This window comes from Leopardus geoffroyi, chromosome C2 (genome assembly GCF_018350155.1).
Source record: "Leopardus geoffroyi isolate Oge1 chromosome C2, O.geoffroyi_Oge1_pat1.0, whole genome shotgun sequence".
Taxonomy (NCBI): Eukaryota; Metazoa; Chordata; class Mammalia; order Carnivora; family Felidae; genus Leopardus; species Leopardus geoffroyi.
In genome coordinates this window covers 132,420,057-132,445,836 of record NC_059333.1, presented here as the reverse complement: position 1 = coordinate 132,445,836, position 25,780 = coordinate 132,420,057, and the positions used below count along the sequence as shown (strand labels likewise).

The following is a 25,780-nucleotide window of genomic DNA, read 5'->3' as shown; positions in this document are numbered from 1 at the left end:
TAGAGATAAAACGATGAGGCGGTCCATGTACCAGCTGCACGGTATAATAATTGCGTATTCTTAGGCAAGTTACTTAACCTCGGAACTCCACCTCTATATCTATAAAATTAGATTAACTTATTAAAACATGGTCATGAATATTAACTTACTGTATGCCAAGAGCATTGTTTAAAAAATGGTATTTCTCAACACACATGCAGAGTGGTAGCATTACTAGTAACAGGAATACTGAATATAGTACAGGGGTACCATTACCTTGACTTTGGCGAACCATCCAATCTGGGTGTGTTGAGGGGATTTCTAGCCTTTGCCATCACTTTTTAGTGAGTGGCTTCAAGCTATTCAAACTTCTCTTTTTCTCTGAGCAACTTTCAGTGCCCTTTCAAATGAATCATGCAAATCTTAAAATTTGAAACAAAGTCTATTACCTTTTTTTCCTTCCCACTGTGTTTCCTTCTCTTTGAGCACCAATAGCTGATTCTCCCTTCTGTTAACTTATTTCAATTTGCTACTAATGTGGGGATTTAGTAAAGCAATTTAAGTATTGAAGGAAAGAGAAATTTTTGAATCATTCATGAGGAAAATAATTGTTTTGTTTTTCCAATTGCAGTCTGCGACATTCAAGAAGCCGACGTGGTTTTCTTTTTTGATGGCTCTGACAGGGTATCCAACTCAGACTTTGTTGCCCTGACAACTTTCCTGTCAGACTTCATTGATAATTTTAACATTGAATCTCAGAGAATAAAAGTTGGGTTGGCTCAATTTGGCCGTGACTTCCAAAAAATTATTGAGTTGAAAAACTCTCTGACTACAGCCAAGTTGAAGACTCAAATTCAAAAAATCACCAAGAGCAAGGGGGTTCCACGAATTGACCTGGCTCTTAGAAAAGTGAAAGTCATGTTTGATCCACCTTCTGGTGGCAGAAGAAACGCTGGTGTCCCTCAAATTTTGGTAGTTATCACATCCGGAGATCCCCACTATGATGTGTCAGAGGAAGTAAAAATCCTGAAAAACCTTGGAATTTGTGTCCTGGCTTACGGCATAGGAAATGTTCATAAGGCACAACTTCTGCCAATAACAGGCAATTCTGAAAAAGTATTCACTTTCCAAGACTTTAGTAACTTAAGGGATATAGAGACGAAAAAAAGAATGGTCCGTGAAATCTGCCAGAGCTGCGGGAAAACCAGTAAGTGTTCCCCTTGTTCTTTATTTCTTTTTAATTTAATTGTACCTTCCCAGTGCTTCATTTCCCAAGGTATCCTAGGGGCCAGCTCTAGATGAACATATTTTTAGAATAGTGCACCGTGAAAATAGACCTTTTCTCTGTTTCTGGGAAGCTTGAGATCAGCCAGCCACCCTCCGAGACAAGGGAAAGGATGCAGAGGCTGGAGGAGGCCCTGGGTTGTGTCCTCTGGTCAGCCCTGTCCCTTCACTCCAACCCGGGGTTTATGCCCCTCTTTGCACCTGGACCTCAGTCTCCTGTTTCTACCCTTTCCACTTCTGGAAGTCCTAGAATAATGCCTTGCAACTGGTAGGAAGTAAGTAAAGCTAACATTTGCAGGTTGACGGCTTTACTATTTTAACTCTATTAAACTGTCTTGTAAGGGACTCAGTGTTCGTGTGTGTGTGTGTGTGTGTGTGTGTGTGTGTGTGTGTGTGTCTATATGAGCCTATCTATGTGCATGTTTATTTATTTATTTATTTATTTATTTATTTATTTATTTTATTTTATTTTTTTACTTTATTTAAATCCAAGTTACTTAACATGTGGTGTAATAATGGTTTCAGGAGTAGAATTTAGTGATTCATCACTTACATATAACACCCAGTGCTCATCCCAACAAGTACCCTCCTTAATGTCCCTTGCCCATTTAGCCCATCTCCCTACCCAACAACCAACCAGTTTGTTCTCTGTATTTAAGAGTTTCCTATGTTTTGCCTCCCTCTCTGTTTTTATCTTAATTTTCCTTCCCTTCCCCATGTTCATCTGTTTTGTTTCTTAAATTGCACATGATGGCATTCGTGTAATCATAACATGGTGAAGATTTGAACTGTCCTGGGGATTATTTAATACCCAGAGGTCACAAACACAAATGGCTGCAAAGGCCAGGAAGGTAATATAAATGAGTCAGGGAGGCCGGGAGGGAAGGAAAAGAATGGAGAGCAATGGCGCATCTCACGGGGAGGGTGTTGCTCGCTCCAGCTGAGAGTCACCGTGTGGGACTCGGGTTCTGTATGTTTGGGCTGGGAGCTGGGAAGACAGCACACCAGGAAGCATCGGTGAATGATAACATTTCGTAGAACTGGTACAACGTGCAGCAACTGCTCCGTGTGCTTCTGTTTCTAGAATTATGACTGAAGCTTCTTCTTTCACAAAATGGGTTGGTGTTTTCAAGGTCTCCAGATCTTCTCCACCCCGTTTGGGGTGCTCAGCTGGAAGCAGGTTACGGTGGGGGAAAGGGCCCTGGGACTGGAATCAGAAATCCGGGGTTCTTATTCTGGTTCAACAGCAGCAACCTCCATGAATCATTCTTTCGTCATGTGTACAATGAGCAACTGGGAAGGGTCAGAGGTGTCCAAATGGCAACTTGTAGCTGAATTGTGTTTGTCCTGTACAGTGTTGACAACTTGTTAAGATTAATTGCCAGCTTTTACAAACTGAAGGTTTCACATAAAAAAATCTAGATTTCAGGCTTCTCTCTGAAAACTCTATCTGACAACACTGGGTCCCTTTTCCCGCATGGCTGACTCTCAGCTGGAGCTGAGCAGTAACCAGATGGGTGGTTAGTCTCCATCCATCCGCTGTTCTCCCTGCCCATTTAGCTCATTTACATTATCCACCTGGCCTTTACAGCCATTTGAATGTGTGATCTCCGGATTAAACCATCTCTAAGGATAATTCAAATATTTAATATGATCATATGAATCATAGTATGTCATCATTAAAAGAAGAAAATATGCATGTGCAAACACACACACACACACACACACACACACACACACACACACAGCCAGCCAGGAAGCCAGCCTCTGAGAATGAGGCTGAACCATGACTGGAACTTCAAATAGCTATCGGAACTTGTAATATTTGAAAAAGGAGAGAGGAAACACCTTTGTTATATGTTGATCAAGCAGCCAATATCTTCCTTCTTGACCATTTGTGGGTGCTAGAGTCCCTCCAGCCCTGGGCCATGCCATGACTGCTCTCCTTATTTTCTGCCTCGTCTTCCCTTCCTTGTTCCTGTCTACTCATTAATCTGGCCTCATTTTCCTTGGTCTCCAGATTGCTTTATGGACGTCGTGGTTGGGTTTGACATTTCCACTCATCTGCCGGGGGCGCAGTTGTTCGACGACCACCCCCGGCTGGAATCATACCTCCCAGGCATCTTACAGGACATGACCTCCATCAGGGGGGTAAGCTGTGGGGCAGGCGCAGAGGTGCAGATGAACGTGGCCTTCGCGGTGAACGACGATGGACAATTCCCTACTGAGTTCCACATCTACCAGAAAGCAATATTTGACAGGCTGCTGCAGGTCACCGTTAATGGGCCAACTCATCTGAATGCACAGTTCTTGAGGTCTCTGTGGAATACGTTTAAGAAGGAATCTACATCCCAAGGACAGGTACTCACGTCACAGTCTCTCTCCCATCTCCGTGTTCTTTTGTTTGTCTCTTCCTCCCCAGTTATGTGTTTCATTTTCACATCGTCCCATTTTCTGCTTTCCTCTTTCTCTAGGTGCTGCTCATCTTTTCAGATGGTCTTGGGGGTGAAAGCAAGATAATGCTTGAAAATCAATCAGACAGGCTCAGAGAAGCAGGTACTGAGTTGTGAATTTAAGTGGCGAAGCACAGAAGGTACTAAACAAGTCCCTACTTACTCAGGTGCCAAAGATCTTGGGATCTGTCTGGCCACTAATAACAGATGCTGTTGGTGCCTCCCCAGAACCCCTAGACCTGCACACTGATCCCCCAGGGGCTGCAAATGCCATGGCCAAGGGCTTACACCTGTGACCTTCTACAGTCATGAGTCCTTGACTGACCTGAACCCTTACCTGATCCTTGGACCAGGGGTGGGTTTATACCACGTCCCACCTAGAAACGGAAGGGGGGGGGGCATCGATATAGGGATACAAAAACCCAGCATCTTTGCCTCCAGTGGGTCAACTGTGATACAGTTTATACCCCAGAGTCCTTCAGGAATCAGACTAAGGTGAAGCCCTTACTGACACACATCTTTGCTTACAACTTCCCCTTCTTTCTCCCCCTTAATAAACTAGATACGCACAAATTCTTCTGTTAGATCCTGCTTCTAGGGCACCTGACCTAGGACACTCCTTCCTGTTTCTGATTATCCATGTGAAGGACAGACACACGGATCTTGAAAAGCACGTCTTAGTATCCATGTCGTAGTTTCAGACTGAGCTGGAAGCTAAATGCAGAAATTGAGAGTCATATGCAGTGACAGGAGGGTCCACTGATCATTAGACGGGATGCATTGTTTGAGACTTCTGGGCGTAGACCCACGCTGGCTTCTGGGGTTTAGGTTCTGTGGGCAACCTCCCTGGAGGCCACAAAGTCTCCTGCATGATTGCTGGGTTATGTCACCCTCCTTTCCCACTGTTCTGGGCACATCAGTTTCCTTAGTACAGCTTCTGGCACTTTGCAGGGTCCCACCCCCGCTCCCCACTCCCGCCTTCCTTCACTCCCCACATTTAGTACCCCAGGCACTCAGAGCCGCCTGCTTCTTCCTCCAGTACACCTCATGGCTCAGTCCTCCCTATCCTGGCATACGCTTTTCTTCTACATAAAACTCTCCCCCATCTCAGCTCCTCCCCAGTCCTTCTCTCCACCTTCAGTCTCTGGTTCTCTTCCTTGACCAGCTTCCATTCGTCCTTCAGGCTCAGCTTAGACATCAGTGCTTGGCCGAAACCTTCCACGACTTTCCAGGGCTGAGTTAGGAGCTTCTCCTTTAGGCTTTCAAAGCATGCTGCCATTCTGTCTCAGGACACTTATCACTTCTCAGGGCAACTATCTGATCCCTGTCCTCCTTTTCTATTGGACTGTATGTACTTCTCTGCAGGGACACAGTGTGCCTGTTCTATTCATCGTGTATCCCTGATACAATGATTGATACATAATAGGCTCCTAATAAACAAAGATTTGTTTAATGAAAGGATAGACAGAGTAAATGGACTAGTGAATGAATTAACAAGTGAGTGGATGAATGAATGAATGAATGAATGAAGTCTGGTTATGGCCAACACTTCACCCTGAGCTTTCCTCAGGCTCTCAGGGCCTGAGCCCCCAGGGGTGTTTGGCTGTGGAGATGACTTTGAGAACTATTTTTTTTTTTAAGGTTTATTTATTTTTGAGAGAGAGAAAGAGAGAGAGAGGGAGAGAGAGGAGGAAGAGGGGCAGAGAGAGAGGGAAAGAGAATCCCAAGCAGGATCTGTTCTGTCACCACGGAACCCAATGTGGGTCTCGATCTCACACACTGTGAAATCATGACCTGAGCTGAAATCAAGAGTCGGACATTCAACCAAAGGAGCCACCCAGGTGCTCTGAGAACTACTGTTAATTTAAAAATTCAGAAAAACTCTGAAGCTGAACAATTCCCTTTCTTATAAATTGCTTTCAAATGCCCAAGAATTGCATCAAAACTTGGTGGTGAGGCATGAAACACAGTTTTCTGCTAGTGTTTTTCTGTCGGGTTTGTACATAGTTGCTCTTGGAATACTTTTTCTCTGGGGATTTCTTACTGAGGCCTGAGCAAGCAAGCAAAGTTGTTGGGTTCCTCGTACATCAAGAGTCCTGCTTCTTCTTAATGTTTCCGTTTCCCCTTTTTGATTCTCTGAACACCGTTCACCAAGTAGAAATAGGATGGGCTTTTCCTCTTTTTTCACGTGCAACCCCTTTTGTTTTGAATCTGTCATGTTTACTGACCAGGACTCGATGCGCTTCTGGTGGTCTCCCTAAACACGACTGCCCACGATGAGTTTTCCAGCTTTGAATTTGGGAAGGGATTTGATTACAGGACTCATCTGACCATTGGAACAAGAGAACTGGGCAAGATGCTATCACAGTACCTGGTGAGTTGTCGAGCAGACATGCAGTTACTCAAAAGGCCATCGGAACGAAACTGGAATTTTGACGAGCATTTCCAGAGAGTGCCTTGCTTACCCCATTACGCTCAGCGCATGGTCTTTAGTATGTGAAAAAGTGTGAAAGACCTGAGCCGCATATTTTTTTTTAAATTTTTAATGTTTATTTACCCTTGAGAGAGAGGCAGAGCATGAGCAGGGGAGGGGCAGAGAAAGACAGAGACACAGAATCCGAAGCAGGCTCCAGGCCCCGAGCTGTCAGCACAGCAGGGCCCGACGTGGGGCTGGAACTCACCAACCATGAGATCATGACCCGAGCCAAAGTTGGACGCTCAACCGACTGAGCCACCCAGGTGCCCTGTAAGCCGCGTATGTTTGGTTTTGTGTGTCCTTCCGCCCTTATCGTCTCACCAAATGAATGCACAGGGAACTAAAAAACCAACTAGCCCCTCATTAAATAAAAAAATCACCCAGCAGTTTATGCTGCAGAAATCCTCAGAAAAGAGGAGTCTGTCAACTAGGAGCCAGCCAGTCGTGTGCAAACTCAGCCTGTGGTCCTCTGTGGGGCAGTCCCCCTTTCTATAGAGAGGTCATTTCCTGGGAGAGGGTATCATGCATCACACTTGCTAGCCCAGTGCCCTGTCTTCAGTATTAAGTCAAAAAGCACCTCTGATCCTCCGCAGCCCCTCCCCCAAAGAGAGAAGATGGCCGTGTAGTTGGTGCGTGATGATCTGCGTGAATATAGTTCTCAACGTTGTGACGTTCCTGACAATTGTTGCTCTCTTGTTTGCTTTTTCCAGGGAAACATTGCAGAGAGGACTTGCTGCTGCAAATTTTGCAAGTGTTCAGGGAGTGCAGGTCTTCCTGGGATCCCAGGACTGCAGGCCTTGAAGGTGCCATTCAGTTGTGCCTTGAGAGGGTGGGTGGGGCTGAGGCCAAGTGGTTGAATGTGCAGACTTCACTCGGTCCTCATGGAATTGCTTCGGGCATTTAGTTCGCTGTGTCTTCTTTGGGTATTTCCTGTGACTCCTGCGGTGTAGGAGCCAGTTCAGAGGGGCTCACTTTTGAATACTGCTGTGAAGAGTAACTCCCGTTTTCCTTATACGTCCCTCATGATGTTGCTCCTCGGTTTTGCAATTTTTTTTAATAAAATTTTTTTTAACATTTATTTACTGTTGAGAGACAGAGACAGAGCATGAGCAGGGGAGGAGCAGAGCGAGAAGGAGGCACAGACTCTGAAGCAGGCCCCAGGCTCCGAGCTGTCAGCACAGAGCCTGACGCGGGGCTGAAACTCAGGGCCCACGAATCGCGAGATCATGACCTGAGCTGAAATCAGGCGCTTAACCGCCTGAGCCACCCAGGCGGCCCCTCAGTTTTGCGATTTGTACTTTTGCACCTGCTTTCAACCGTTTGGAGGGTGCAAGAGGTGTTAGAAACAGTGGGGAAAGTTGTCCTTCATCGGTGGTGAATGAAACTGAGCTACAAAGAGAGCAAAGCATTGCAGATTAATAGGCTTTTTAAAAATGCAGTATACAAGATCAATTACACAGCGATAGCTTAAATAAATATGGTCTCTTCATTCATGGAGTGCTCTAAGGTGATGAGAATGAATGAGCTACAGGTATATACGACAACATGAATAGGTGTTACAAACACTGTAATAGCCAAAAAAAGAAAAAAAGTAAAACATAGAAGAATACATATAGTCTGGTTCCACTTATAAAAAGTCTGAAAGCAGGCCACACTAACCTATCGAGTATGTCTGGGGGTAAGTCAGGACCTGTGTTACTGGGTGAGGAAAGCAAACCTCAGTTTAAATCTTTGCCACAAATAGGCCACAAGGCAGTGAAAGCACATTGGCAGAGGGAGAGATGATCGCAAGGGATAGGTAGCCTTGTTGCCGGGAGGAGTGCTTCTTCCCTGAGCTCTCAGAAAAGCAGAAGAAAATGCTGTCTTTGGAAAGTGACCAGTTTGCCTACTGGGAGAGTTACGGTGGCCACAGCTGCCGGCCGTGCAGCCTCGGGTGCAGACTGACCCGGACGCCCTGACCTGCAACGTGGAATCCACAGGTCACCTTCCTGTAGAGGTCAGAGGTTGTCAGACTCTCCCCAGTCTCACAGCCACCCCTGCCTGCGCTGTGACCAAGTTGAAGGGAGGGACTTGTCTATAACGCCTAACGATTTCACAAGTTCGAATTGGAGGAAGCCAGCTGAAGTGCGTTTTCTCTCTTCCCTCCCAGGGCTCTCCGGGTATAAAAGGCAGCAGAGGACATCGGGGAGAGGACGGGGACCCTGTAAGTTCTTCTGACCCTCTCCCACGACATGAGCAGTGATTTTCTTTTGCATGGAAAGCCTTATGTTCCTACAGAAGGGGTTTTCTGGTGGTTTTGGAGGAAAATAGGTTGTTTCACCCTCCTTTTATTTGTCTGGGTCATGAGTACTTGCCAAACGTACTTTTGGGGGGAAGGAGGAAGCACACTTACCTACACGTTGCCTGGCATGTTTTTATCAGTGGCAGGGAGCCGGGCACACTCCGGTCCCCCCACGTCCCCCTGCAGGGTGAAGCAAGGCTATCTTGAGGGGCTGCCTTTGGACCCAGAGTTCAGCATTTAGTACATGGAAAGGCTCAGCTTTGTGGTTACGTGGTACACAGAAGTTTTCTAATCTCAATCTTTGACCCTCAGACCGGAACTCTCACTAGATTCATCAATCAAATTGGGAGAATAGATTTGAAGGAACTGAAACACTTGGGTGACTCCGTTTGGGGCAGGGAAAGTTCAGGAAGCATCCAGCCTGCCCCTCCATCTCCTTAGCCGCAAGCTAGCTCTTCGTCTGGGCGGCAAGTTATGATGAAAAGCACAGGCCGTGTAGTCAGACAGCCAAGGGATGACCTGGACCAGAGACCTTGGCAGGACACTTAACTTCCTGACCCCCAGTCTGCCGATCTGTAAAACATTTATACATTCCTCTGACTCTAGTGCTATCCTAGTTTACACAATGACCACCGCGGGGAGAGTTCTAACTCACCTACCACGTAGCTGCAGAGGGGTCTCGGAGCCCACCCAGGCAGCACTGAGGGCTTTGACGGGGTGTCTGGCCTTGAGCCCTCATCTGGCTGACCGTCTAGTCAATGGGAAGCTGCAGTGTTTTGGTAGCTCTCGCGACCTTTGGCCACGAGTGAGGCCTCCTGCTTTCCTGGGAGTAATCTTCAGAATAAAGAAAGCAAAGCAGGAAGAAGGAAAATCCCTTCTCCCATCACCTCTCAGGAAGGGAAGAATCAAGCTCGTTGCTAAACAATTAGTTATCCAAACAATTAGCAAACCGTCAGCACCCACCCTGCACCCAGATTTGAGCCAGGCACCAGGGACACAGTTGGGGAAAGAGATAGCTGGGGGCTCCTGCCCTCAAGGAGCACAACATTGCTTTTCCCTCGAGATTCATTTTACGCCGGCATTTACCCGTGTTTAAATATTTCCCGGGAGAAGCAGGATTGCTGGGAGATGCCTACATCATTGACCTTGAACACTCTTCCCCCGAGCGGATGATCTGACTCGGGCTCTTTCACCTGGGGGTCATTTCCGTGAACACGAGCATTTCCCATCTCCCAGCACTTGTGGTAGTGGCCCCTCCCTCCCTTCAGCTCCTTGGACTCAGCCCCAGTCCCCTGGGACTGGCTTGCTTCAGTACTGACTTTTCCAACAGCACTGGGACCTTGGGCACAATTTCAGGGCCAACGCGTATTACTGGAGTATTTGAAAGGTGGCTGGAAAGTAGATCGACTTCCAAACCTTTGGCTGTGCTGTCTGATGAGATGGTAAAACATCCGGGCTCATCCCGCACTTCTGTGTGATCTTGGGTCTGCAAGGAAGCCCTGCAGGTTGGCATGGAAGACGCTGGAATAGAGGGGGAAAACCAGAGTTAAATGAACACATTTGTGGAAAGATTTGCTCTGTCTGAAGCTCAGAGTGCTGCTGTTGCTCTAGCTTCTCTCTTAAAAAGTAAACTGCTGGCAGCATCTGGCAGACGAGTCACTTTGGATACCTGTTTGGGTGCCTTTTCTTAGGGAAGACGAGGAGAAATTGGACCCACAGGAGATAAAGGGATTGCAGGATGTCCAGGGGAGCAGGGCCAAAAGGTAAGCCCTGCTGGAAATGTGATTTTGAATTCCCTACAACAGCCTCTTGCCTCTTTCCTCCCTCCCTCGCTCCCTCCCTCCCTCCTTTTCTCTCTTCCATCCCCCCATGCCCCGCCCCTTTCCCTTTCTCCAATTACATGTTAGTGTCCTCCCCTTCAGACTAATTCTACTTCTTAGAAATCTCAATGAGTTTTGAGCCCACCTCAAAACATAGGTGGTGTTCAATCCCACCTATATAACCTCTGTGATTTTAGAGCCAGAAGCCACCAAAGAACAACACAATCACCCTCTTTAGGGAGGCAGCCACATCCCGCCCCAACAGGGTGTGAATCCACCTGCTGACTATCTTTGATGTGTCAGTGAGAGATATTTCATCTTTTACAGGGAGCCAAAGGATATTCTGGATACAAGGTACTGTAGTGTCTTCTCAGTCGAATTTGATTTCCTGGCGGGATTCGTTTCCCAGGAAGCATGTGGCCGAGCTCCCCTCTGACCCGATTGTGCTCCTTGTTGTCCCTCAGGGAGAAAAAGGAGAAGATGGGTTTAACGGACTGGATGGGGAGGAGGTAAGCCATCTTTCAAGTACTGTGACATCATCATGAGGTTGACGTATTGCTCTTTAAATGGGGATTTTGTTTTCCTTGTTTTCTTTTAGGGCTTTCATGGGTTACCTGGGACAAAAGGAGAAAAAGGCGATCCAGGATCCCAGGTAAATCTTCAGTAAATCAAAGAAGGAGAATTTGGTGATGGAGGGAGTGCTTAGAAGGGAGAAAATTGAGAGCTGACTTGACCACAATGAAGGCCTGTTACTACCGAATAAATGCTGCCTTCCCATTTGGGAATTTTCAAGAATTCCATTGAGGGATTCAAAGCGTGCAAGGTTCTTCATTTGGTGTCTTCCTCAGAGGTCTGAAAATGATTGTTTTTGCCTCCCAGTAGCTTCCTTGTTCTCTTTATTGCATCAGGAAAAAAAAAAAAAACCATAAAAATCAAAAGAAAGATACAGAATTATTTTGGCGACCTTGGTGTAGTAAATCACGGTGAAACTTTTTTTATCTTAAATTCATTTCAATACTGATTAATATATGCCGGTTGGTTCCAAACAGCTCTGCTTATATGTTCTGATCCATTTATTTATGCAATATTTTTGAATATCTGGCATGCGCTGAGCACCGAGTTATATGCTGATGATTCGGAGACGAACCACACTGACCTTGTCCTCAAGGATCCCCAGACGTAGAAAGACAGACATATTAATTGCTAATGACAGTGCAGAATGTGATTGAGGCCATGTTGTAGGCAACGACGTGAGAGCCCAGAGAAGGGCACCTAACTCATCCCTAACTCAGGTGGGGGGGTGGGGGGGGAGTTCAGAAAGTCTTTCTGGAGGAAATGATCCCTGAGCTGAAGATGATAGGAATTAGCAAGACATGGAGAAAGGCCATTCTAGACAGAAGGAACAGCATAAGCAAAGACACGGAGGCTCGAGAGCACTGCAGATTGAGCATTAGAGTACAGGTAAAGGGAGGTGAGGTTCCAGCGGTGGCCGGAAGAGATTGGGAAGACACCAGGGAGCCATGTTGAGGAGTTAGGCTTTTAACATTAGGAGATTGGGAACCTTTAAAAGATTTTAAGTACGGGTGCCACAACTGAATTTGCATGTTGAACATACTACTTGTCAGTGGTGTGGAGACTGTGTCAGAGATGACATAGGTGCAAGGCAAAGATGAGAGGATCTGGAACAATCGAGGGGAGAAGTGACAAAGCCTTCAAGTAAAGCAACGTCAGTGAGAACAGACACATGACGTACTAATACTAAGGACGTGGCAGGGCCTGGGCCGGAATGAGTAGTGGAGTGCAGGATTTACGGACGTACTCCTTCTCAGAGCTCTGCCAAATGTGTCTCCCTAAATACTGCACCCCAGGTGACTTGTTTCTCTCACCCTAGTTCTGGCTTCGGCACAGATCTCTAGATCTAGGTGACCAGAGAAGCAGGAAGTGAGGAGTCATTCAGAATGCCTGGAATGGTACTGGCTTGGGCAAGCTCAGTTGGGAACACTTGAGTCTGAGTTGTCAACTGGAGCATTTGCTGTGGAGGTTTCCAGTGAGCAACTGCATTATACATGTCAGAGGTTCCTACTGGCTGGGATGTCCAGTACAATCCCCACTAGCAATATATGACATTTAAATTCAAATTGGTGAAAGTGAAAACTCCCGCCCTTCAGTTGTACTAGCCACATTTCATGTGCTCAATAGCCACATATGGCTAGCGGTTACCATCTTAGACAACTCAGAGAATATTTCTATTAGGGCAGAAAGTTCTTTGGCGTAGCGCTATGCTAGATCATGAGAGTTTCCCATTGCTCAGCATCACTCTAGATAATCCTGACTAGCGATCGTCTTGACCTTTTAAAACTGAACTGAGTATCGCTTGAGAAGGCTGAGGAAACTGGCTGGGATAAAGGAACGTGGATCATTTTGTCTGATTGACTTTCTTGCCGCCAAAACCACACGCTTGACTCTTTAACACCATTCTGAAACCCTCCTACAAGCTAACTCAGAAGCTCATTTTATTTTTTTTTAGGGCAGCCCAGGTTCCAGAGGCCCCCCTGGGAGATATGGGGAGAAGGGCTTCCCAGGAGATCCTGTAAGTTACTAGGGTCTAGTTGGCTCTGAATTATGTAGTTGCTCTAAGCTCCTATCTCCTCTCCCTTGTGTCTCCCACTAACCTCTAGGTGAAGGCTTGTCTCCTTGTCTTGGGAGCAGGGGTAGTAGGTATTGTCCGAGACTTATCTGCTTGGGAAAAATCTGTCCACATCTGATTGTAGCTGATTATATTGAAAATTTCGGGGCACCTGGGTGGCTCAGTCAGTTAAGCGTCCGACTTCGGCTCGGGTCACGATCTCACAGTTTGTGAGTTTGAGCCCCACGTTGGCCTCGCTGCTATCAGCCTGTCGGCACAAAGCCCCGCATCGGATCCTCTGTCCTTCTCTCTCTCTGCTCCTCCACCACTTGCGCTCTCTCTTTTCAAAAAGTAATTAAAATTAAAAAAAAAAAAAAAATTGGAGCTGGGAGCTCAGGTTCCATCTTAATCATCCTTATTGTTATGTAGAGACTTCCAAAGTCCTTTTTGGGAGACGTTTCCACCGTTCTGCTTCTTGGGCTTCTAATCTCACAGATTCCCTATTTGCAGACTCAGTTACAAGGGAATCTTATTACACCTCTAAGGGGGTAGCATAAGCATGTTCGGCCATCAGTGAAGCTGCCGATACAGAGAAGAGATCATTGCCATGGCTTCGGCAAACACTCTTATCACTTCGTTGATCACCAGACCCTCTTCAAACTTGGGGAAATATTATTGTATTTTTTCTCAAAAGTCGATGAATTTCAAATATGGAGAATTTTCTCTCACCCCTCCTCACTTAACCCAAATTAGCTTAATACGTGAACATTGTACCATTGTATTTGGAAAAAAAAAAAAAAAAAAAAGCTGATATTCCTTGGTTCTAAAATACTTTTTAAATCTTCCTCTAGGGTAATCCAGGACGCAACAGTAACATCAAAGGACAGAAGGGCTCCAAAGGAGAACAAGGAAGACAAGTAATTGGTTCTGTTTTACGTACAGAGAACCTATAGACCTATTTACATATAGATGAATGATTAATTCTGTTACTGAACGGAGGCTTTCATGAAGTCTTAATTATTTAATAAAATATGTAATCCTTCTATAATTGAATAACAGCCCCGAGTTCACATTTAAAACAGCATTATTTTCTGAAAACAGGACACATATGTAGTAGGTTATACTTTTATGGGTTAAATTATTAAGTTTCTGGCAGGTGACGTTATTGTAATGGGAAACTGATAGTTAGCAGTGCACGTTACTACACCATTTTCCTCATTAACAGATATATACCCAATAGTGTTAACATGCAGAAGATTCTAGCATGACACATTTGCTCTGCTGTTTTAATAGTTCGTGAGGTTTTTACGCTGATGTAATTAGTCAGAATATATTGCCTTATGATCTTGGGGGAACAATTGTATTTCTAGGGTAGAACTGGACAGAAAGGGACTCCAGGTGATCCTAATTCCAGAGGAAGAGGGGTAAGTTTTTCCTTGAACATTTATTTCCCCTCCTTATCATCTGACGATGCCATAAAGGTTTTCACAATATTTGCCCCTGCAGAGTTGGCCGGCCCAGGGCTGATCCATTGTCACTATTGTCATTTGGGGCTAGATGGTGTGAGGGGCTGTCATGTACATTCGAGGAGGTCTAAGAGCATCCCTGTTCTCTACCCACTAGATGTCAGTAGCACTCACTCCCCTCAAGTTGTGGCAGACAAAAAAGGCTGCAGATTTTGCCAAATGTCTGGGATGAGGGGGAGTGGGGAGTGAGAGTAGGGGGCAAAACTGCTCCTAGATGAGAACCTATGTGACAGTCTGCCTTCCTCTTTCCGCCTTCCAGAAGCTTTTGAATGTCTTTGGAGAGAGTCAGTGCTTTAACATGAAAGTTCTCCTCCGGTAGCTTAGCATCTCTGAGCTTCTATAAGAATATGAATTGGGTAAACCCACTCTCTTTATCTTCAGATGTCGCCAATGGGAAAGAAGAATCACAGATAAATTCTTGAATGAACCAAAACACCGGTGACTAGGGACGAGCCTCTGGCAACTTCGAGAGCCTAGGGCAACTTTATAGCATCCCATGTGACGCCAGGCCTAAGACAGGAATACTGGATATCCCCTTCTTTTTATGGAACGACTAAGAAATCGCTTTTCTTTTTGTGCATTACTAAAGTGGGAGATGATATTTATAACGTGTTAGAAATCCTTTTGTCATGCACTCAGAATGGAGATCATAAAAAGACAATAACGCACAGTCTCCTAGATTGGACCCTGCACCTAGTTGGATCGAGAAGTGAAAATACTTGGCCTTCTTTTCTGTTGCAGACCTGGAGTCTTCTCATCACTTTGAAGGCCATGGCCGATTGCCTTTTTCTCTGATCTAGATAGTGGAGAAATGTGTTGTAATTCCTCTTGCCTTTGTTTATCTTGAATCATAGTTATTAAGGGATAGGATCTACAGTCAGTTGGCTTAGGCTTCCTGGTGCTTCTGGTAAAAATTCTCTGGGACTTTGCCCTCTTCTCCACACAAGAGAATCAAAATTAACCAGAGGAATCCAGGGAACAGCAACATATACTACATGCAATAAATTAAAAAAAATTTTTTTAAATGTTTATTTATTTTTGAGAGACAGAGCACAAGTGGGGGAGGGGCAGAGAGAGAGGGAGACCCAGAATCCGAAGCGGGCCCCAGGCTCTGAGCTGTCAACACAGAGCCCAACGTGGGGCTCGAACCCACAAGCTGTGAGATCATGACCTGCGCTGAAGTCGGATGCTCAACCGACTGAGCCACCCAGGCGCCCCTACATGCAATAAATTTTAAAGATAAATATATATTTTTCTTGGTTTAAGAGAAAATACACTTAGTTTGAAATAGCTTTATAACTGTCCCCCTCAATCAAATACTTTTGAAAAGAGATGCTAGGGATGGGGCTGGGGATTACTACTTGGACAAACCAGCCGGTGACTCTAAATCACTTCAGAGGCAGGAGGCTCTCAGCCGCCCTCTCCTATCTTCACCCGTTTTCCTGCCCAGCTCCTCCTTTGTAACCTCTCTTCTCCTGAACTGAACAAGGCAATGTGAATATAGAACAACATGAAGCTTTTCTACCTCTTCCCCTACTTTTCCAGCGAAGGCGAGAATTCTCTCTGAGGGTCAGAGGACCTTAAGTAGATAACAGATTCTAAGAACACAAGCAAACACAAGCCGCCTGCAGGACAGAATTCCAACTTATGCAAGTTGATTGTACCGGCTGTTGCCAAGACGGGGGCTTGATATTCTGAGAACCAGAGCACTAGAATCGACAGTCCAGGTCCCTTGTTTTTGGCCTGTTACACACAGATGCTTATACGGGCACCTGGGTGGCTCAGCCAGTTGAGAGTTGGACTCTGGCTTGGGTCATGATCTCACAGTTTGTGAGTTGGAGCCCCACGTGGGGCTTGCGGCTGTCAGTGCAGAGCCCATTTTGGATCCTCTGTCTCCCTCTCTCTCTGCCCCTGCCCCACTCGCACTGTCTCTCAAAGATAAGCTAACATTAAAAAAAAACACACACAACTGCTTTTAAATAATAGTATTTCTACTTCTGTAGCATTTATTTTATGCCGCGTCCTGATCAAATCACTTTCAAATATTAATTCATTAAATCCTCATAACAAGCCTACTAGGTAGATATTATTATTTATATCCATTTTGCAGATGAGAATAACAAGGACCCTTGGAACACTTGCCCAGGATCAGGATAGGTAGCAAGTGGCAGAACTGGGGTTTGAACCCAGACTGTCTCACACCAGAGTCTGGAGTCCCGACCTCCTGGCTAAGGCTTACTGAGCAATTGCTCTGTGCCACACAAGCTTCAAAGGGCAGCCTTGAGCTCAGGAGTACCTGACTTCTAAAGGCACACCCTAACCATTGTGCAATATTGTCTGCATGTAGTTCAGAAGTTCTTTTATCCTTTTAATGGAGACATCCCAGGATAGTAGTGGCCTCAACCTTTGTTTGCTGTTTCTTCCCTACTTTCATTTGTCAGGAGCTCTATTAGTCCCATCAAGGAACAAAGAGCTCACAGGTTACAATGGGTAACTTCTCCCAAAGGGCATTTGCATTTTGAAAGCAGAGTACCTGAATCAAGGGGGCAGAACCCCAGGAGAGGAATTTGAATCAGTATCCAAAGTGGTAGAGGTGATACTTGGTCAGGTAGTTCATTCTAAGGAAATTCAGAAGGTAGGCAGTTGAAAGAAAACCGATTCTGAAATAATTTCCATGGCTACCTTTCTGAATGCATGAAAAGAATTTTTTTTTTTAAGTATTTGTCTTGTATCCAAAGGAATCATAGTCATTTATCACAATACAAAGTAGACTGGTGATTGGGATGTTCCATAGCTCTCTCAGAGGGGCAGGGGTGAGGGGGGTGTGAGGGTATAGATTTTATTGCTGCTGTCTAGGAAAAAAGAAGTTAAAATCTGGGGTCTGAGTCCTCTCCTGCCTAGAACACTCTCTGGAGAGGGTGTGACAAAGGCGGACACTTAGGTGGGGAGCCTGAGCTGGTGACATGGAAATCACCGCTGGTTAAGTACAAACAGATTTCTGGCTTCAGAGATCAGGTGAACGTGGCCGGTGGCCCGGCCGCTGGACCGCCACGTCATTGGGCAGACCCCGTCGGCCATTTCCTTCTTGTAGAATTCCTTGGAAACAAACCTCAGTGGGCCCACGTGTGATGCACTGAACCTAACAATTTTTACTCTCCCCTAAGATACACTCAGGGCCTGGGACAGAGAGACAGACAGGACACAGCTTGTTCTCATGTAGGAAGCCTCTGATTAGCAGACAGTACTCTATGGAATTTGCTGAAGAGGGAAGGATAGAAGACAGGTTCTTCAGAATGATTTGATCCTCCAAACAACCTCCTGAATAATTGTCAGACTGGAGCTGGATCTGTAATGACTTTCACATTGGCTTTCAATCAATCCCCCAAATGTTAGTCTATAATGAAGTGCCCAGCGAGAAAACTTGTCTTTCAAAAGCGCCTCAGGGAAGCCATTTCTGTGAGCTGCTCATTACTTATGTCTGTCAGGGAATGAAACAGGCTGGTTTGCCTCTAAGAACCCTCCACTTGGCTACGTACACACTAACACTCTGCCTTTTCTGTTCCAGGGAAGGGAAGGCCAAAGGGGGCCCCCAGGTGTCCCGGTAAGTACCCTTTACTTCCTGCCCTGCGAGGTAGTTGGTTCCAAGGAGAGTCCTCACGGGCAGATGGCACTGGGAATGAACAAGAATGTGACAAAGATGTTCTAGGAAGTGTAGAGCAATAGACATGGCCGCACCCATGGAGGGGAAACAGAAGGGCCCATCAGCTCAGCTGCCAGGAACTGGACGGGCCTGACCTAAGGCAGAGCCTCCTTCACAGGCACCTCATAGACAAGAGGATCTGTGCGATCCCAAATGTTATATATTTGACTGCCTTTCACAAGCACTGGGAATCAACTGCATGGGAGGGAAATTCTTTACTAGAGTAAGAAACAATCTCGTGTCCATTTTTTTAGTATGGAAATGAATAGAATCCTAGGCAAAGTAAGGGGTGAGCCAAGGTTCAGTCAAAGTATTGCCCATGTACTATGTATTACGGTACTAGGTAGTACAAAGAGAAAATCTCTATGGAAACTATGTGGAGACAGTATTAACACTGAAAACTCGTTCATCAGGGGGAGCCGGGAAATCCTGGACTTCCAGGTACCCAGGGAGCTGACGGATTACAAGGCCCACAGGTATGTTGAAGTAGTTCATAAATGCTGATAAATAATGCTGAGTTATTCCAATAGGAAGCCAGTGGGTAGTTCTGTATAAAAATAAATAACTGAGAAATGCTTAATCTGCTCCTGCCCTCCTCCATGGTCCATGTTTCTGGAATTCTCCATTTCCCATCATGGGAGAGTGATTGTGCTCCATCAGACCCACTCCTGTTTTGCAGCTCATGAATAGAGAAAATGGCTGCTCTTGTGCTCACCTAGTATTGTATCAGCTTGTTAGTAATAATGAGTTATTAGGACCTTACTATTATATTAGTAATCAATGAATTACTATTAATTAGTCACAATTACTAATTAGTAATTAGTAGGTACCTGAGCCCTATCTTTTGCCGTCCAGAGAGTGATCAATGGCTCATGATTCAGACATGAGCCATTTTTTCTTGATCGTATCATTGCTGATATGGACTCCATTGCATCGGAGTTAGGACATCTCTGTCTCTCCTTCATGTTGGGAAGGTGCTGGGGTCATCCCTAGAGAATGGTTTTGTAACACATGGGTATTTAGTTACCTTATGGAGCCCGCTTGAAGCCAGGATTTGTCTGGAAGGTGTGCCTAGACCTAAGACCTTCTCGAGAGTTCATTTTTCTTTTAGGAAGTTTCAGATACGCCAAAGTAGAATTTGGTATTCTCTTGCGGGTTCTGGGGTCCCTGAATCAAACCACCAGCTAGCAAATCCTTTAGGCTGAGTAACCACGTGACCAGCCCAGATCCATCCTCCCTTTGTAGGGAGAAGGGGGACATTAGCTCAGCTGCTCCAGGGTCCCTTTGATACCCAGGCAGCGAATGACAGCTCGTCCAGTGGGTGCAACCATTGTACAGCTGGTGCCTTGGTAGTGGGGAAACATCACCAGCACCTCTCGTTTTTTTCTTCCATGCAAGAGATCTATACGAGAACCTTGCATCAGATGCTAATATAGTGGAAAACAGGCTTGAATTCCTCTGGTAGGGCTTCTGCTGCTAAAATGTCCTCTTGGGCCAACTTGAAACAACTTAGCTTTCCGTTTTCCACGTTGACGATGAGCACTCTGGCCCAGGTAACCTGCCCCAACAAAGGAATCCATCTGACCGTTGTTTGCATCTTCGCCCCTTCTTCTAAGGGTTTTATTTCTCCCTTTGGTCTCCTTTTCATTTCCCCCTGTCAGAGGGGGATGAAGGTCTTAGACCCAGGCAGAGATGCCTCGATAAGATCTGTACCACGGAGTCTGGGCCTCCGCTCAGTCCCTTTGGTAAGATACGCTTAACCTCACAGTTGCGAGGTGACTTGTGGTGTTGGACCAGCGCTTTTCTGTGGACATGTTTCAAAAGCATTAAAGAAGAAAGTACGTTTTCAACGTTTATTTATTTTTGGGACAGAGAGAGACAGAGCATGAACGGGGGAGGGGCAGAGAGAGAGGGAGACACAGAATCGGAAACAGGCTCCAGGCTCTGAGCCATCAGCCCAGAGCCCGACGCGGGGCTCGAACTCACGGACCGCGAGATCGTGACCTGGCTGAAGTCGGACGCTTAACCGACTGCGCCACCCAGGCGCCCCAGAAGAAAGTACGTTTTCATTGCTTCATGTAATTATGCTTCTCGTTACCACATTAGGGGGGAAATGGAATTCCTGGCAGCAAAGGAGAGAAGGGAAGCCCAGGGCACAAAGGACCTCAGGTGAGTGACTCAGGAACGTTGGGAGTCAGTGGTCTCCAATCAGACCATTTTCTCTTACTTCAAAAACTTCGTCATACATAGTTTATTTTATATTATCTGCGTTTGGGGTATTTTATTTTTCAATTAACTTGGGACACATTTGGGACAAAAAGAATTGGCAGCAAATTTTAGCACAGCCCCGATTCCTTGCACGTCACACAAGCCCTCCTCTCTCTCCTTCACTGGGGTTTTACTGGGAGAGCACGGACCCATCGCATCAGCCCCAAGAAAGCATTGGGAAGAGTACAGATCTCGCAGACTTGTGAACATTTCAAAACCCGATTCTCTCTGCTGACTTTTCTAACTTTTAAAAATGTATCTGTGCCACATGTATCTCCACCGACCGTAGATGTTTGAAAATGGACTCTACAAAGATCCCTCGCCACCCAAATTGACTTGATTCCTCAGCTCACCCTCTGAATCTGTTTGGTCCCTAGGTTTCTGACAGTGAGTAATAAGAGTGGGGATGGCTGGTGAGGGGATTCCTATGAAAAATGTTCTGAATCTGTTCAGTTCTTCAGCTCCGACAGCGAGAATTCAGAAGGAACACCCGTGTTTGCCTCCTTATCATGCCGGCATGTTTGTGGAAGACACTTGTGCCCATTTTCAGATTGGGACTGAAACACACTGTGCATACGGTTCCAGATGCGCGCATGGTGTAATGCTCACGAGTGGCAATGTCTCGTTCTCACAACATCAGTACATTCCAACCAATGTGCGCATGTAGAAATAGCATATGTCCTGTCAAGAGCACCCTTTCTGTTTCTCACGAAGGCCCCGGGCGGACTAGTGGTGTCCCCGCAGATGAAGATTTGTGGTCCTCTAAGCCAGACTGTAAGCCGAGTCACCTGCTTTCAGCACAGATGTCTCTCTCCCCTGGGTGGCTGGGTCTCTTGTTAAGCAGGCATCAAGGAGCTGTTGGAAATGACACGAAGAAAAGCGAAACTGATCTAATGGGCTTTCTAAGAATTGCTGCAACACTGACATACGTGTCTCCCATTTTCGTTCAGGGCTTTCCTGGGCCGATGGGAGCTAAAGGGAGCCTTGGAAATCCCGGACCCGCAGGGAAAAAAGTAAGTGTCATCTCCTATAGATTCAAATACTGAGAAAAAAGTACTGCCCTTCTTTTCTTGATTTCCATATTAATTCCTCGCAGGAGCCAGGCACCCTCAATACCCCCACCTGCTTTCTGAGATACATTCTTTTGCTTCCACTGAGCAAAGAATTTCTAAATGCTTATCTCTTCCTGACACTGCCCTGTTTCACCAGGAGAGACCCTGTGATCTCACCCGTGGTGAAATAACTCCGAAAACTCTCTTCAACTCCCCGATTTCCTGCAGGCGTGAATGTATGCACGGGGCAGAGTCCAGAAGGGGGGTGTCCAGACTCGATCTGCTTCTGCATAACATTCTCTCATTCACCCTACTGTCTCTGATGGAGCTCTTTTGGAGACTGTCAGACAGCGGACTGTTGGCCTCTTCAGAATCCCACTCCCTGCTGAACACCTTTAAGCGGCTCCCTGTCCCACGGCCAGCTGTGACTGGCAACTGTGCAGTCACCCTGGGGGCCCAGCTTAGAAGGGCCCCATGCTTGGTTTCATGTCCTGCCGTCACCATCTTGAAAGTCTTCATATTTGAGGATGGGACCTACGCTCTCATTCTGCACCGAGCCCCACAAATTAGGCAGCCAGTCTTAATTTCCCCGTAGCTCTTAGGAAAAGCTCTAGACTTTAAAGTAGCTTGGAAGGCCCCCTGGCCCTGTTTAATTCTGAGGCTTCAGAGCTCTTTTCCTTCCCACGTGCCCGCGCCAGGCTTCTCAACAATGCCTTCCCTCTACCCCGACCGTGACCATCCTCACCCCTCCTGCAGTTCCTTCTTCCGCTCACACAACTCCGCCCTCAAACCTCACACCCCTGCTCCTGTGCTTCAGGCAGCCCGCCTCCTTAACCCCACCAGATCTATTTATTTATTTAAAGAAATTTTGTTGTGATGGTTCTTTATTTTAGAGAGAGAGAGAGACAGAGAAAGCCGGGGAGGGGCAGAGAGAGAGGGAGACACAGAATCCAAAGCAGGCTCCAGGCTCCGAGCTGTCAGCACAGAGCCTGATGTGGGGCTCGAACTCACAACCGTGAGATCATGACCTGAGCTGAAGTCTGATGTTTAGCTGAAGTCTGAAGTCTGGCCATCAGGGTGCCCCTTATCAAATCCAATTTAGATTCCCCTCCCCGTCACTGGCATAGCATCCTGAGTTTATAATTTTCTGCCCGTCTAATTGTCTCTCTGTCCAACCAGACTATTTTTGCTGAGGCAGGACCACATCTATCATATTCAGTGGTTCATTTTCCAGGATGATAAATACTTGTTGGATGGGCAGACAAATCAGCTAATAAATCAACTTTCGCTGGAGTAAATTTTCCACTCTTTCCGTTCTCCTTCAGTCCTTCTAGAATACCAGGAAAGCAGTGCTTGGGCTGTGCTGACATTTTCTGCTCACCTTTGGAAAGATCATTATTGGTTTCCTACACCCCGTGCCTTGGCTGAGCACTGAACCCTCACTGAGAGCCTTAAGATTTCCCGTCTCAACCTCCTAGAGTGGGAGCCAGTTTGGATTTTACTGACCTGAAGCCCTTCTTGTCTCACTTACTAGGGAGAACATGGAATTCTTGGAGATCCAGGGCCAGTGGGGCCAGCTGGACAGCGAGGAAAACAGGTATGAGCTTTTAGGACCCTTCTCTATTTGCAGCTCCAAGTGCTTAGTTCTGAGGTAAAGAGAAGGGAACTGAGGCCATCAGCCTAAGCACCCGGAGTATTGAAGGTATTTTAGGACCTCCTAGGAAGATGTGGGGGAATTTCTCCCACCCCTTGCAGCTCTCATTCTATAGCTAGTCTGTCTGTTAAGAGAAGGGAGAATGGCAAGATAGAAAGGGGGCATGCAGAGGGGATAACGGATAACATTTCAGTACTTTCACAACCAGTACGGCCAAGTCAATGGACGTCCACTGAAAAACAGCACTATGCATTTCTCTCCCTGTCTTCCAAAACTCTAGGGCAAGAACGAGAGGGGGCTAGATCCAAGAAGTGAGCCGTCTGTTCTAGTGGCTCTTGCCATGCTAAGGTCTCTGTGCATGGAGCAGCCAATATAGGAACATTTTTTCATTTCTTCTCAAAAGATAATGTTTATTATAAATGTTGTGCATACATATTGTAGAAAATTTACCAAGCTTAACAGATGGGAAGAGGGGAAGCAAAATGACCCATAATCTCACTATTTTGAAATATTCGTTATTAACATCCTGGAGATACCAAAAAAATCACTCTATTTTTCCCTCTTAACAGTGTATCATGAGCACATTTCCATGTTATTACATTTTCCCCTAAACATTCTTTTTAATAGCTTCAAAATAATCCGCTGAATGTACGTACCTTAGGTCACTTGACCAATCTCTTGCTATTGAATACTTAATTTGTTTTTAATTTTTTACTGTCATAAGTAGCCCACAATGAGCATTCTTGTATCTGAATTTTTAGACAAAATCATAATCTCGACGTAAAAACTTCAAAAAGTAGCATAACTGGTTCAAAGAATATGCACCTCTTTTGCAAGGTGCCCTTAGGAATATTCAGTGATCTATGCACCCTTGTGTTATGTAGGAAAATGCTTGCTTCAGGACATCCACACCAGCAGTGGGTATTGTCACTTTCTTTTTTCATCTATACCCATTTCATTAACAAAAAATAGTTTCTCATTACTGTTTCAAATTGCATTTCTTTGGTTACTAGTGAGGATGACATTTTTCCATTTGTCTCTCAGCCATTTGTAAGTCTTTGGGGAATTGAATTCCTCACCCATGGCCTTTGAACCAGCTCCTAATTTTCCAGGCGAGTAATTGCTACTGACTCCATTAGTCTTGATTGACCATCCCTCTGCCTCCTGCAATGTTTGCAGAGTGGAGCTGGCCAAAGTACCAAGGCACATACCAGCAAGTGAGGAAAACCCAACAATGGGCATGACCCCAGAGTTCAAGGTCACTGGTAAGGGCCCCTCTACCTGGAAGTGCCCAGTGCTTCTCTCTTGTCACCAGTATAGATTACAATTAAGTTTCACTTTTGAGAAATTAAAATGAACTGGTATGTCCACAGGGAGATTATGGCATCCCAGGCTATGGTCAAATGGGACGAAAAGGAGTAAAGGTAAATATGGAAAACTGTTTCTTTAATTATTTCTTTAATTGATGAGACAAACGTAAATAATACAAGAAAAACCATTCATACTGCAGAAGTGGTATGTTGATTTATTTATGTTCTCCGCTGCAAATTGTAGGGCCCAAGAGGATTCCCTGGAGATATGGGGCAAAAGGTACTGTGCACATGTCCTTCTTTTGAAATTACCATGATATTAACTTTCTACTTGAGAACTGAAGTTAAAAGGAGAAGGAGAAGGAGAAGGAAAAGAAGGGCAGTTGTTTTTCCAGGACTTCATGAATAAAGGACCATACTACTATGAATGAATCTTTAAGTTGGAAAAGACAGTCCTGTCCTTTGTTGCCTGACGGCCCTGGTCTTGAAACTCCACCCCTGGATCTCCTCTCCAGTTTACTCCTCTTGTCCTCTGGATTTCTCGCCTCCGTAATCTCATTCAAAACTCTTGGCTTCAGCCGTTGCTGTTTGTTCTTTATTATTGTGGCCTTCACTTCCCCTCCCCTGAAAGGTGACAACATTCTCCTCATTGGTCTCCGTTACCACCTTCTTACTGCTTCAGTTAATCCCAAACACTGCTGTCAGCTTGATGTTTTCCACAATGTAACCTAGTTATGTTTCTCTCCTGATCACACATTTTCCAGAATTCCTCATTGCCCACCAGATTGAAAAATCCGTCTCCATGATCTCCAACTAGACATAACCTTATATTTCAGCCAGAGTAGCTCCTATCATATCTGTTTTTAATGCACTGGAATTCAGTAATAAGATTTCCTTTTTTTTTTTTTTTTTTTTTTTTTAAGCGTCCTGTCCAGATGAGTGGCTTTCCAATACTTGGTGTCCAAATTAAAATGCAAAAAAATAGATTAAAAAAATTGAATGTGTAAGCAGATCAAATCAACTACAGGAAAACAGCCAATTTTTGAACCCTCTTAAAAGTGCTTTTAATTGCTGAATTACCAGAAGAGATTCTTTCCTTAGGTAGAGAAGGGTGCAAGAAGGAACTGTTAGGACAAGAGTTCTCACTGTAAAAGACCAATTTTCTAATTTACTGATAAAGGGAGAAAATTAGCATATTTCAATTTAGGGATAAATGTGAGATTAGTTGTTTTTTTGTTTTTTTGTTTTTTTGATAAATAGGTGCTAAAATTAATTTCCCACCAAAGTCAGAGTAAATTTTTTATTACCTTCAGCTTTTTCAGAAGTGATTTATAGGGGCGCCTGGGTGGCG

General features: G+C 45.5%; 1 protein-coding gene across 3 annotated transcripts in view; it reads left to right on the top strand.

Moving 5' to 3' along the window:
- Positions 1-25,780, top strand: part of COL6A5 (collagen type VI alpha 5 chain) — a 125,936-nt gene that overhangs the window by 53,825 nt on the left and 46,331 nt on the right. For all 3 annotated transcript variants that reach the window (XM_045503670.1, XM_045503669.1, XM_045503668.1), the window contains exons 8-27: positions 611-1,186; positions 3,284-3,624; positions 3,738-3,819; positions 5,948-6,090; positions 6,903-6,995; positions 8,342-8,395; positions 10,165-10,236; positions 10,621-10,647; positions 10,758-10,802; positions 10,892-10,945; positions 12,821-12,883; positions 13,771-13,836; positions 14,290-14,343; positions 18,011-18,046; positions 18,559-18,621; positions 20,252-20,314; positions 21,364-21,426; positions 23,000-23,062; positions 24,493-24,543; positions 24,674-24,709. In XM_045503670.1, the coding sequence (XP_045359626.1) occupies positions 611-1,186; positions 3,284-3,624; positions 3,738-3,819; positions 5,948-6,090; positions 6,903-6,995; positions 8,342-8,395; positions 10,165-10,236; positions 10,621-10,647; positions 10,758-10,802; positions 10,892-10,945; positions 12,821-12,883; positions 13,771-13,836; positions 14,290-14,343; positions 18,011-18,046; positions 18,559-18,621; positions 20,252-20,314; positions 21,364-21,426; positions 23,000-23,062; positions 24,493-24,543; positions 24,674-24,709 (2,045 nt within the window). The remainder of the gene's footprint in view (positions 1-610; positions 1,187-3,283; positions 3,625-3,737; positions 3,820-5,947; positions 6,091-6,902; positions 6,996-8,341; positions 8,396-10,164; positions 10,237-10,620; positions 10,648-10,757; positions 10,803-10,891; positions 10,946-12,820; positions 12,884-13,770; positions 13,837-14,289; positions 14,344-18,010; positions 18,047-18,558; positions 18,622-20,251; positions 20,315-21,363; positions 21,427-22,999; positions 23,063-24,492; positions 24,544-24,673; positions 24,710-25,780) is intronic.